This window comes from Catharus ustulatus, chromosome 4 (genome assembly GCF_009819885.2).
Source record: "Catharus ustulatus isolate bCatUst1 chromosome 4, bCatUst1.pri.v2, whole genome shotgun sequence".
In the NCBI taxonomy this organism is placed as follows: Eukaryota; Metazoa; Chordata; class Aves; order Passeriformes; family Turdidae; genus Catharus; species Catharus ustulatus.
Window position 1 is genome coordinate 65189086 of NC_046224.1, and position 12110 is coordinate 65201195.

A 12110-nucleotide genomic window follows, 5' to 3' on the forward strand; every position below is an offset into this window, starting at 1 on the left:
GTTGTCCTATCCCCACTGTTCTGTATTGTAATTATGATACTTTTTCCAGGTGCCGCCATCTCATCACCCTCACAACTAAGAATTTCTTGCTAAAATAATAAAAAAATACATAATTAGCATTTTAAAATAATTTGGCAATTCTTCAGGTCTTTTAATTTTTAATAAAGTGCTACCATTTATGTCATGTCAAAAATTAATTTTTTTTTTTTTACTTTTTAAGGAAAATCTAACATAATGGATGCTGTTAGCTTCGCGATGTGTGAAAAGATAGCAAATTTGCGAGTTAAAAGTGTTCGAGAACTTATTCATGGAGCACATGTTGGAAAACCTGTTTCTTCTACAGCTAGTGTGAAGATAGTATATTGTGAGGAAGATGGGGAAGAAAAAACATTTTCAAGAGTTATCCGTGGTAGGTAGTAGTTCCCAATTTGAAATTTCAGATGCCCAATATTCATAGTTGGGCAGATTAGTATAGTCTTTGTTTAGCATTTTAGTAGTGGTGTAAATGAAAAAAAACCAACAAATGGGGGGTTAATCAGTTAAAAAATTAAACAAGTTATTGCAAGTTCTTTGCTCAGTATGTCTCTAGATACGTCCTTGGGGTCTGTAGGTGATGATTTTCTCTAGGAAGTGGGGTCTGACACCTTTCTGCCGGTGTAAGCACAGTAACTGTCAGTTCCTTTAGAAGGTACTAAAGTTAGAGTTTTCAAACAGAAAAAATAAATTACTGAAAGGATTAAATGAGTAATTCAAATCTGTGTTCTTTGAGAAAATTGCTCAGTTAAATTATTCTACTAGTTTAATTATTTTCCATCAATTTTTTGTTGTAGCCATTTTCAGCACTAATTTTTTCCCCATTCCTCCTTTAGGTAGTTGTTCTGAGTTTCTTTTCAATGACAAGTCTGTCAGCCGGTCTGCATACATATCTGAACTTGAAAAAATAGGCATTCTTGTCAAGGCCAGGAATTGCCTTGTTTTTCAGGTGAGCATTTAAGGGACTTTCAAAAGAAAACAAAAGGTTCTTAAGTTATTTTGTAGAATACACAGTTGAGTACTGTCTACAAATGAGAGCACTGTTAGCCAGCTAAGAGGCAACTTATTTTTTCTTGACCTTGCCAAGAGCTACAGGACTACAAACTATACTCAACGAGGTTTGTATGTACATTCCTGTGCTGGTGAGAAAGCTAATCTGGAAGAAGATGAGTGCTTCTGTTATTCACAATATAGAGAAAAGTATGGGTCTGTACAAATGCTTAGTGTATTTAATTGTAGGAGTGCTAGGAAAAAGTAATTTAATCTTAAAACACTCCTGTTAGTAAAGACACATGAAAGTGTAAGGATTTTTTGTAAAGATTGAGGTGTTGAAAATTCTATTCAGCTACTAGTTTCCAAGAATTTAGTGACATAGGCCTTAAGCTTTTGTTGAATAATACATTTCACAAAACCATCTTCCTTAGAGTTGCTGACAAAAATTCCTAAGGAAGAATGGAATTTTCCCTCTTACAGAAACATTTATAGAAACCCAGGTGGCTAGGTGATCGTCATTTTGGCACTAAATTTTTCCTTGAGTTTGAATCTAGATTAATTTCCACCAACTGTGCTTACTGTCCATATATACAGAGGTCAATCTCCAGTATATGCTCTTAAATTCATAGGGCATCAGAATGATCTACAGTGCTGCATAATTTAATTATTTTCAATTTTGCTTTAGGGAACAGTAGAATCAATTGCAATGAAGAAGCCGAAGGAGAGAACTCAACTTTTTGAACAAATTAGTAATTCATGGGAATATGCTGAAGAGTATGAACAAAAGAAGAAGAAAATGCAGCAGGCAGAAGAGGATGCACAGTTTAATTATAACAGGAAAAAAGGTGTGGCAGCAGAACGCAAACAAGCAAAGATAGAAAAAGAGGAGGTAACTTCAAGTTAGTCCATTTTTTTCATGCTAAGTTGCCAGATTTTGCATCTCTTGTGAACTTCAGTAGTGTTTAAAAAAGCACAAGGCGACAAAGCAAACCCACAAATTTCTCTTGGTTTTAGTGTAGTAGTTTTTTCAGTATACTATATAATAATTTATTTTGTTTGAAAAGGTGGAGAAATACTTGTAATCTAAATCAAAGAAAGTATAGGCTGGCCAGTATAATTAACCTAACCTAGGTATTGACTTAAATATGTACATTTTATGATTAGTGACCATTACTGGAATTGCAGCTACTTGTACGTCATCTTACATCACTTTGGCCTTGAAATTAGACAGCTAATGATGGAAAATAGATTTTATAAATTAAATTTTGATGTTGGTAGGCAGAGCATTACCAGATGCTGATCAAGGAACTGGATGAAGAAAGGATACAGCTGCAGCTTTTTCAGCTTTATCACAATGAAAAACAAATTGACTTTCTGAAAAGCAATTTGGATGAAAAGAATATGGAGGCTTATATCAAGAAGGAGTCTCTTTCTACAGCAGAAGATTCTTTTAAAGTCAAGAAAAAAATGTTTGGGATACTAAACAGGGACCAGCAGCACATGGAAAAAGAAATGAAGTAGGTTTTCCAGTGAGAGTCCATGATAGTTGAATAAAGTATTATCTGCACTGGGAGTTGCTTGGCAGATGGTATGGCATTAGGCTTGGCATTTCCTGGTAGAAATTTGGGTGATAGCCCAGTGCTATGTAAGTCAGTTCCTAACAGTTCACTAAACTAAAATCCAGAAATGGTTTCTACCTCCTCTACTATGCCTAGATACATATTTCATTATATAAATACTTACTTACTATTAGGTTTTAGTTTCACTTCTTAAATTACTATTTTCACTGGATATTAAAAAAAAATCCTTTGTGGGCATACCCACAGTGTAGTCCTCAACCTTACAGTTTAAGACTTTGCATATGTGGTCAACAAAGGGAGAGGGTGTCTTTTCTGTCTTCCCTTTCCTTTTCCTGTGGCTTTGTTGTTTTGGCTGTTTCTTGTTGGTATTGGTTGTTTTGGGTTTGTTTCTGGTTTTGTTTTTTAGGACTCTGGAAGCATCGCTGGTTCAGCAGAGAGCCCTCTATATAAAAGCAAAGGAAAACACATCCTACCAAATAAAGAAAGTAGAAATGTCTAACAAGAGTCTAAGAGACAAGGAGAAGTTGTGTGGTAAGGAAAAACAGAACATAGAAGAACTAGAGACAGAATTGAATGACATTGAGAAGGCATGGAGATCATTTGAGGAGAAAATTGAAGAAGAGAGAAGGGAGAGAGCAGCAGAGATTGACCTGGGAGAAAGTCAGGTAAACCAGGAGGCCCCAAAGTACTGTTTACTAGAGAAGTCCAAAAATATTCCTGATTACATGGAAACTTATTTCACCAATAACCTGTGATTTTTAGTGATTTTTTGCCCTTGAACTCAAACAAAGCCAAAATACTGTGTTTTATTTAGATACATGGTACATTGTGGGAGGGTAGGACAGAAAACATTTGTCGGGGTCTCAGGGTGAGTGATTTTTAAGAACTGGATGTCATCTGAGGTATCAGTTAGGGAAAACCAATGAAGACAAAAAAGTGAACCAGACCTGGTAGTGTAAGTACATCTGCTGTGAGTCTCAGTCTGAAACTGGGGTAGCTCACTTGAGAACGAAAGGGCTCCATCTCTTAATAATAAATTCACTTCAGAAGAAGCTCTATTTGCAACCATATGGCCACGAATGTTTGTAAAACTACATGGTAGCTTTCTTTCTGCTGTCTGCTCCTTAGAATAATTTCTGGTCAATTAATGAAGAACCTTAGGTTGTGACTCTTTCTGCACTGCACTGTAGAGGCATTTGGTCAGTTAGTCATTACTTAGCAGATTTAAAATACTTATATATCATTTACTATATGAATTTTTTTAGTAACATGAGAATGCTGAAAATACTGTGCTAACTTTGGGCTATGCAAAAACTTAGTGTCAACCTTCACATTGAATGGAAAGTATTATAAGCTTCCTTGAACAATAAAAGTAATAAAAAAGGCTAAAAAATACTGTAGGTGAGAGCTATTGGGTGTAAGGTTTGGATTGAATCTTTCTGTAAAAAATTATAGCTTGTTATAAGGCAATAAGTAGCTAGAAGAGTCTTCTGGAGAATTAAGTAGTTTTCATAAAATTAAGGTAGGTAAAGTTACTTAAGGCTGTAATTACATGAGTCTTCTCAGTTTGCAAGGAGGGAGTGAATTTTTTTTTTTAATTTCTTTTTGTGCAGTTAGAGCGGTACAAAGAGCTAAAGGAAATTGCAAGAAAGAAAGTGGCTACACTAGCCCAGCAGCTGGAAAAACTTCGTTGGGAGGATAAAGGAGATCAAGAAAGGCTGAAACTTAATCGCAGGAAGAAAAATGAAATTGTGGTATCTATCAAACTAAAATTAGGTTTTTAGGCAAAAAAAGTCTCTGTCATTCTCTCTGGTTTAACTGTCTATATAAATGCGTTCAGTGCTTTGGTGTAATGAAGTCCTCATCAGAAGAGGTACTTTGCACGTGTTAACTCAGTTTCCATGTTGCAGCAGGTTTAGCAAAATGGCCTCTAAATTTGTTCAGAAATCATTTGCATGGGCCCACACCAAGGATTTGGCTTTGAAAGCTTTGGCTCTGATATTTTACAGTTACTCAGAACATTGGCTTAACTGTCACCAGTTTCTGGTTTTGTAAGTGTAGTCTTCCTGAGGTGTCCCGCTGCCGTTGTATATGTGTGTATGACACCCACACCCTGCATAGGTGTATTTTGATTGCAACTACCTTTTTGCTGAGGTGGTTTTAAGGTCAGTTGTGTGTAAGAGTGTGTTGTAGCTGGAAAACTTTAGTGTCCACTCTTCTCTTGCACTTCAGAGGCAGGTTTTTTGTGTGAATAGAGTTGCAGTAATTTTGATTCTGATTATCTTTTATCATTGCAGATTAAAACGTAACAATAAAACACATATATTTTTCACTCTGGCTTGGTTACCATGCCTGATGTTTGCTTCTGATAGAAGTAAAAAGGGCAGAAGCTCAGCTGATGATTTCTGTTTTGCTGGAAACCTTGTGCTGTTGGGTGTTGGGTTTCCTGGTTGTTTTTTTGTTTGGGTTTATTTTGGCCTCTGCTAACTTGCATTTTTGTCACCTACTAAGAAATTAGAGAGGCAGCATGCATTTCTTCAGCATTTAGTTAGAGTCAAGTTTGAGGGAGGCTGCTGTTCAGAAAGCTTAAAAATGTATCATCTGAGATTCTTATGAGCGATAAGCGTTCCAAATGTGTCAGTCTTGAACATATAAACTTGCTTCTATGGAGAAGTCTGTATTTTACTCCATGTTTATGAGGATATGAATTTATCCTTACCATAATAGCTGAGATAATACTCCTACATCCATTTTTTCTTCATAAAATAATATTTCTTTATTAACTACTAGTTACCAGGAAAATGTATTTAGTGTCTGGAAGTGAAATAAATTCTGTTGCCTGTGCTTCTTAAACTGAGCAAGTCCATTTTATTGTTGAGAAAGGAATAAGAAATACTTAAGAGTGCATGAAATGTGAATATACTGACATTGTAGTGGGTGCAAGAAGAGGTTAACTCTCCATCCCTAGAACTATTTAAAAGGTCACAAGGAGTTCAGGAGTTAAATTAAGGTTTAATAAACTGTGTAGGTAGCAGTATTATTTTTTCTTCTCCACTTGCCTCAGTTAATGTGTTTTTAATAAATTCGAGTGATTGAAAATTGTTGTTTTGCCATTGGTGGAGGTTTTTTACTACAATTTTTTGTGTCATTTTGGAAACTCTCTCAACTTCTTTGGAAAAAGCTGTTGATGTAGGGCCAAGAATAGCCTTTCTTCTCTTTCAAGACCTATAATTTCCTGGCTCTTTGTCTGAAGTTTTTTAAATTTGTTGGTGTCATGATTCTGTGTGCTGAAGAGGCTTTCCCTGAACTGAAGCTAAACATGGAAAATCTAATAATGGCCTTAGTAAGACAATTTCCCTATATGATTTGTTCAGGTGCACCTTGGCACCTACTGTTGCAAAAGAGATGCTGTTACTTCACCATGAAATAGCAATAGAAAAGAAAATATCTATCTCAGTTCTAATTCTGAGTGTAGAACTGTGTATCTTATAATTGTCACTTTACTCTGGTTTAATTTATTCTATTTGTGACTACATAGGAAACCATAAAGCAGACTGTGGAACAGATAGAAGAGCATGAAAAACGTGTAGAGAAGTTGGAAGAATATGTTAAAATATGCACGTATGTGTAAAAATTAAAAGTTAACTGGATTTCTTGGGTATTAATAATTTTCAAAGTATAGCAATTTTCTATTTCCTTCTAATTATTCTATTTCTTTCTCATTATTTTCTTTGAAACTTCAGTAAGAACTAGAATTTTTACTAATTTTACTTAATATTTCAATCACTTTAGCTGCCAAAATAGAATAGGAAGTATGATGACCAATCCATATTTTGTTTGAATCAGTTCTAGAATTCTGATTCCTCACAAGTTACCTTACTGTGGATGTCGGGCTATTATTGGACAAATTCTCAGCAAGAAAACAGGAGAGTTTTGTAGTTGTGCTGCTCTAGAAAGCATTAATATTTATGTTGTGTATTAGCACAGCTCGGTTCTTGCCTCCTGGGTCTTATCTTCTGCCTGATATTTATTCCTTGTGAAGTTAGGTGACCTCAGAATGACCTTAATTTATACGGAAAGTGTGTATAAATGAAATTGTGAGTTGCTTTTTATTTTTGCCCCTGTTTAAAGGGCATCGTTAACAGAAAAAAAACAGCAGGAGGAAGTGCTGGCTAAGGAAATTGAGAATGCAACAATACAAATGGCTGAAGTGAACAAGGACTTGAACAAAGTAGTTGATGAACTGCAGAATGCTAAAATTGATTACCATGAAGGAAGGCGTGAGCAGATGAGAGCAGAGATCCTGGAGAGTCTAAAAAGGCTATATCCGGATTCTGTGGTAATGGAATGGCGTCATTTATGTGCTTTATTTTAGAGTTAAGACTTAGAAGTTCTGCATTAGACTAAGTAAACATCTGGAATAAATTGGACAATCTGGAATATCCTTTTAAATTTTGTTCTTGCTTGAGTGTACTACTGGAAGAATGGGAGCATATACTGTCATTATTTTTTCACAAAGGGTTTTCTGCTCACATTAAATAGTAATTTTGTTCTCTTGTGTGATTTAGTGGTATTTAATTCATTTTTTCCTTATTTGGTTTTGTTGTGTCCTCCTTTTTGACTTTGTTATTTTGAACAAATTAATGAGGAGGTTAGCCATGAGACCATTTATTCTGGAATAAATATTGCTTCTGAAAGACAATTTTTATACTATCTTTGATTATAAGTTAGGATGTTTTACATATTTCCCTCAAATTACACTTCAGTATTACCATTAAGGATTTTGTCTATTGATTCTGAATTGTCAGTAGACAGTAACTGGTTTATGAAGTGTCTTTACATCTCTTTAGTGGCATCAAAATGATAGACTCCAACACTGAAAGCCATTTCAAATAAGAAATTTTTAATAAATACAGTCAATTAAATAGTTGGTCTGAGTATGACTTAGAGTAATTGGTCCCTTTTGATATACATAGTCATTTGAAATGTGCAAGTCTTTTTTTAATGTTTCCTCAGCTTTCAAGTGTTGCCTTTAGAATGTTAAAAGTAAAATGTTTTCAGTTTTTTGGTTTTTTTTTTCCTCCTAGTTAGCAAGATGGTGCAAAAAAAAAAAAAAAATCAAAGACTTGATTGGCTTATCGCTTTTTGCTCGCTTCTTGTTTTATATCAGTGTTGAAAAAGAACTGGATCAGATGGTGATGCCTTTTTGGCTTAGGGAAGGTTGATGTTGAGGAATAGTCTGTCATTTTCCTATAGGGACTGCAAATTTGAGAGTACTTAGTGATAGGATGGCTTCTAACAAAAATGAGAAGTCCAGTCCATAACATAAATTATCCTGTTACAGGAAGGCTTAGTGCTGCCTGCTTCAGTTATCCTTGCTCCTGCAGTAGTTTTCCCAACACCAGCATACTGAGGCAGCATAGTTGTTTCTGAGCTGCTTCTTAATGCTTGGGTGTACTACTTCCAGATGAGTGAACGCAACCTAAATTCCAGTTTTAGGATAGAAGGGTCAAGACGCTTTGTCTCCTGGTGTGCTGGCAGAACTGAAGGAAATCTTTGTGTTGGTCTTCTGGATTTCATGGGCAAAAATGGCGGACAGCTTCTAAATGTTTAGCTCCTGCATCTATCTTACAGCTTCTGTTCTGTTAAAACGTGCTTATAATGTACAACAAAGAACTAAATTTTCTCTCTTAATGTGTTACTTTGACACATGACAAGAGACTTCATTATTTGGACTATACATTACAAGAAAAATAATAGTTTTTACTCACTTCATACTTCTTTTTTGGGTTGAAACTGGAATGGTACCTCTTGCTACCATTTTGCAGGTAACAGGTTTATTTATCTAAGATGTTGTTGTCATTTTAAGATCTTACTTAGTGTTAGTTTCCTACTCTCCAGAAAGCAAGGTTAGCTCACTTTGTCATTCTGTCATTCTTCTAGAAGTGTAGGAGAGATTCTCGGAAAAACATTGTTATGTACCTGTAACCTTAGAGAAAAAAATTAGATCCTTTTAGATTCTGAAGGGATACTTTATAAGCTGGGTTGATGACTGCTATGATTTCTGGTTTTTCTGATGTACAGCTGTTGTGAGTGAGTGCAGCTGGTGATAAGTAATACTGAAGCAGTAAGAGGAAAAATATATCTCGTATTCAGAAACATTTTTGATATCTAAACTATTAATATCTCTCTGTGTTTTAATCTTCAGTTTGGAAGATTGCTTGACCTGTGTCATCCTATTCATAAAAAATACCAGCTTGCTGTTACCAAGGTATTCAGCAAATACATGACTGCTATTGTTGTTGCCACTGAAAAAACAGCAAAAGATTGCATTCGGTTTCTAAAACAAGAACGAGCTGAACCTGAAACTTTCCTTGCTTTGGATTACCTCGATGTAAGTATGTTTTTCTTTCTCCTGTCATCAGGAAGCTAATACACTTGTAAGTCTCAATACTGACTCAACTAAAATTGGATTAAATGCTAAGGCACAGGACTTGGGAAGTGAATTTCATGAGGCTCCTGTTGGCCCACTTTGCCAGCCAGCTGAGGTCCCTCTGGATGGCAGCGTGACCATCTGGCATATTAGCCATTCCTCCAGTTTTTTGTGATCAGCAAATGCTGAGGGTACATTCTTCCTCATCATCCAGATAATTAATTGAAGAGGTTAAACAGGATCAATCCCATTATTGGCATGGCTACCCACTGGCCTCTAACTGTGCTACCAGTTACCACCCTGTGGGCTTGTCTGTTCTGACAGTGTTCAGTGCACCTCACTGTTCATCCATACCCTGTTTCATCAACTTCTCCATGGTCTTATGGGAGGCAGTGTTAGAAGCCTCTCTGAAGTCTAAGTAGATAATATTCACTGTTCTCCCTTGGTCCACCAGGCCAGTAATTTCTGTTGTCAGACTGTTGATTATGCATGACTGATGTGGTGAATCCATGCTGACTACTTTGTCAAGATTTTGTGTTCATATGCCTGAAACTGGTTGGTAGGATAAGTTGCTCTATTTCCACAATCAACATGAGGTTGACTGTCCTGTGGTTCCTTGGATCAACCTCATTGCCCTTTCTTGAGCACAGGAGTGACCCTTGTTTTCCCCTAATCCTTAGGCTCCTCTTTTAGTTGCCATGATCGTTCAAAGTGCATTGAAAGTGACCCTGTAATGACATCCTTCAGCTCTGCTGGTTGCATCACACCAGGGCCTCCACATTTACATGCATCCAGTTTGCTTAAGTTTGCCTGACCTGATCCTCTCCTTGCAAGAATATGTATTCCTTGTTCTAGACTCCCCCTTGTGCTTCTGCCTAGATTCCCAGAGGCTAGTCTTGCAAGTTAAGAGGGAGGTGAAAAGAATTCAGTACCTCAGTCTGTTCTATATGCTGTGTCACCAAGGGCCCTGCCTCATTCAGTAGCAAGGTCGCATCTTCCTAAGTTTTACTTTGTCACTGTATATTTACAGTGCCAAAAGTGTATTTACAGATGCCGTTTCTTCAACATTCCTTGTCAGATTTGGTTTCAGCTGAGTTATGACTTTTTTTAACCTCATACTTGCATGCTTGGACAGTGCTTCTGGATTCCTTTGAGGCTACCTGTTCCTGCTTCCACCTTTTCTTTGTTTCCTTTTTGCATCTGAGTTTTGCCAGGAGCTCATTGTTTAACCTTGTGGCATTTTTGCCTGACTTCTTTCTTGCTTGTATGTTAACGCTTAAGACTGGAGGAGCTGATCCTTGAACACTGAACAGGATTCTTGGGCCTGTCTTCATTTAGGGGTCTTGTTCCATGAAGAGGCCCAAGTCCAGGGCTATGAACTTGCCTTTTGCCGTGGTGTCTATTCTCAGGATGCTGAACTCTTCTGTGTCATGCTTACTGTAGGCAGGGCTGCTTTTGGCTTTCCCATCCCCTACAAGCCTCTCCCTTTTGAGTATGAGGTCTAGCACACCTCATGTTTTCACCTTCTGGCATCTCTGTCTCTTGGGCAAGGAATTGGTGATCAGTGCTTCTCAGGAATGACACGGAATGTTTATGCCCTTTCTTGTTTTAGCTGTCTGTTGAAAGCCTCATCCGTTTGTCCTTCCTGATAAGGTAGCCTGTTAGCCCATTGCAGTGTCACCTTTACCAGGCCCCTCAGTCCTTACCTATGAGGTCCTAAATCTTCTTTCCCCAGGAAAACATCCATGCATTCCAGCTGTTCTCTCACATAAAGGGTAGCTTCGTCTCCTTGTCCTAACCCCACCTGTCCTTCCCAAAAAGCCTGTATCCCTCCATGGCACTACTCTAGCTATAGGAGCTATGTGACCATGTCACCTTGACCCCAAGAATCATAGAGTCACAGACTGGTTTTGTTTAGAATGGATCTTAAAGCTCATCCAGTTCCACCCCTGCTATGGGCAGGGATACCTTCCACTAAACCAGGTTGCTCCTATCCCCTGACCTTGAACACTTGCAGGGATGGGAAGCCAAAGCTTCTGTGGGCAAGGTGGTAACCTTGCAACTGCACACACATCTTGAACTCTCTTGTTTATTCTTCATGCACTGGTGTCCTTTGATGGGATGCATAGGTTATACAACAGTATCTTAATGCATCGTAAATAGTAATGCAATAGGTTACACAGATTTAAGGACATTGATGTCCAGAGAATGTAAACCCCAGTTCTGTTTCTAGTCTTGCAGTGATTGAGCTCCCTGTTGTATAGACCTGTACATCCTGTCCCCAGACTACTCAGATTTGGACATGCTTTGCTGTGACAACATGGATTCTAAACACTGCTTGTTTGCTTTACAGGTTAAACCAATTAACGAGAAGCTAAGGGAGATAAGAGGAGCTAAAATGATGGTGGATGTTGTACAAACGCAATTTCCTCCACTGAAGAAAGTGATTCAGTTTGTGAGTGGGAATGCCTTGATCTGTGAAACTGTTAAGGAGGCAAAACACTTTGCATTTGATGGACCAGTGAGGTTGAAAGTAAGAAGCCGAAGTTTGTCACATACACTTTTCATTGCAACAATATGTGTTTGATGCCATTAAATAATTCTTCTGTAAACATGCTGGAGTATTGCAGATAAACACAGAGTTGGTATTGTGCTGTCTAATCCCGCAGAAACAAAGCACTACATACTTCACTATGGCTATGATTTCCTCTAGTAGTAAATTGAAGCAGTGTTCCTGGGAAAAGGCAAATGAAAGGATAGTGTCCAAATACGGTTCTTGTTGTGGTCCTTGTGATAAAGACTAGGAGGGATGGATAATCCTGTATCTAAAACTGTCTGATTTAAAAATACACGATTTTCTTTGAAGAAATGATTTCAAAATTCTTTAAAATATCTGCCAGAATCTCTTGGTTGTAGATATAGATCGTGTTAAGGACTGGAAGTGTCTCTGTCACTTCCCATAGTTTTCTTCTTATTCCTGTCTGTATTGCGGCGCACAGTATTTTATTTCTAAAATAAACTAGTAATAAACTTTCTAAAATAAACTTCCTAAAATTTTGATTAAGACAGCT

At 37.2% G+C, this 12110-nt stretch overlaps 1 protein-coding gene across 1 annotated transcript in view; it reads left to right on the forward strand.

The window, feature by feature from the left end:
- SMC1B (structural maintenance of chromosomes 1B) overlaps positions 1–12110 on the forward strand; it is a 28194-nt gene that overhangs the window by 1021 nt on the left and 15063 nt on the right. The window contains exons 2-11 of the mRNA XM_033058582.1: positions 221–409; positions 870–982; positions 1712–1915; positions 2305–2543; positions 3013–3271; positions 4220–4360; positions 6145–6227; positions 6738–6945; positions 8815–9000; positions 11393–11572. Of these exons, the coding sequence (XP_032914473.1) occupies positions 221–409; positions 870–982; positions 1712–1915; positions 2305–2543; positions 3013–3271; positions 4220–4360; positions 6145–6227; positions 6738–6945; positions 8815–9000; positions 11393–11572 (1802 nt within the window). The remainder of the gene's footprint in view (positions 1–220; positions 410–869; positions 983–1711; positions 1916–2304; positions 2544–3012; positions 3272–4219; positions 4361–6144; positions 6228–6737; positions 6946–8814; positions 9001–11392; positions 11573–12110) is intronic.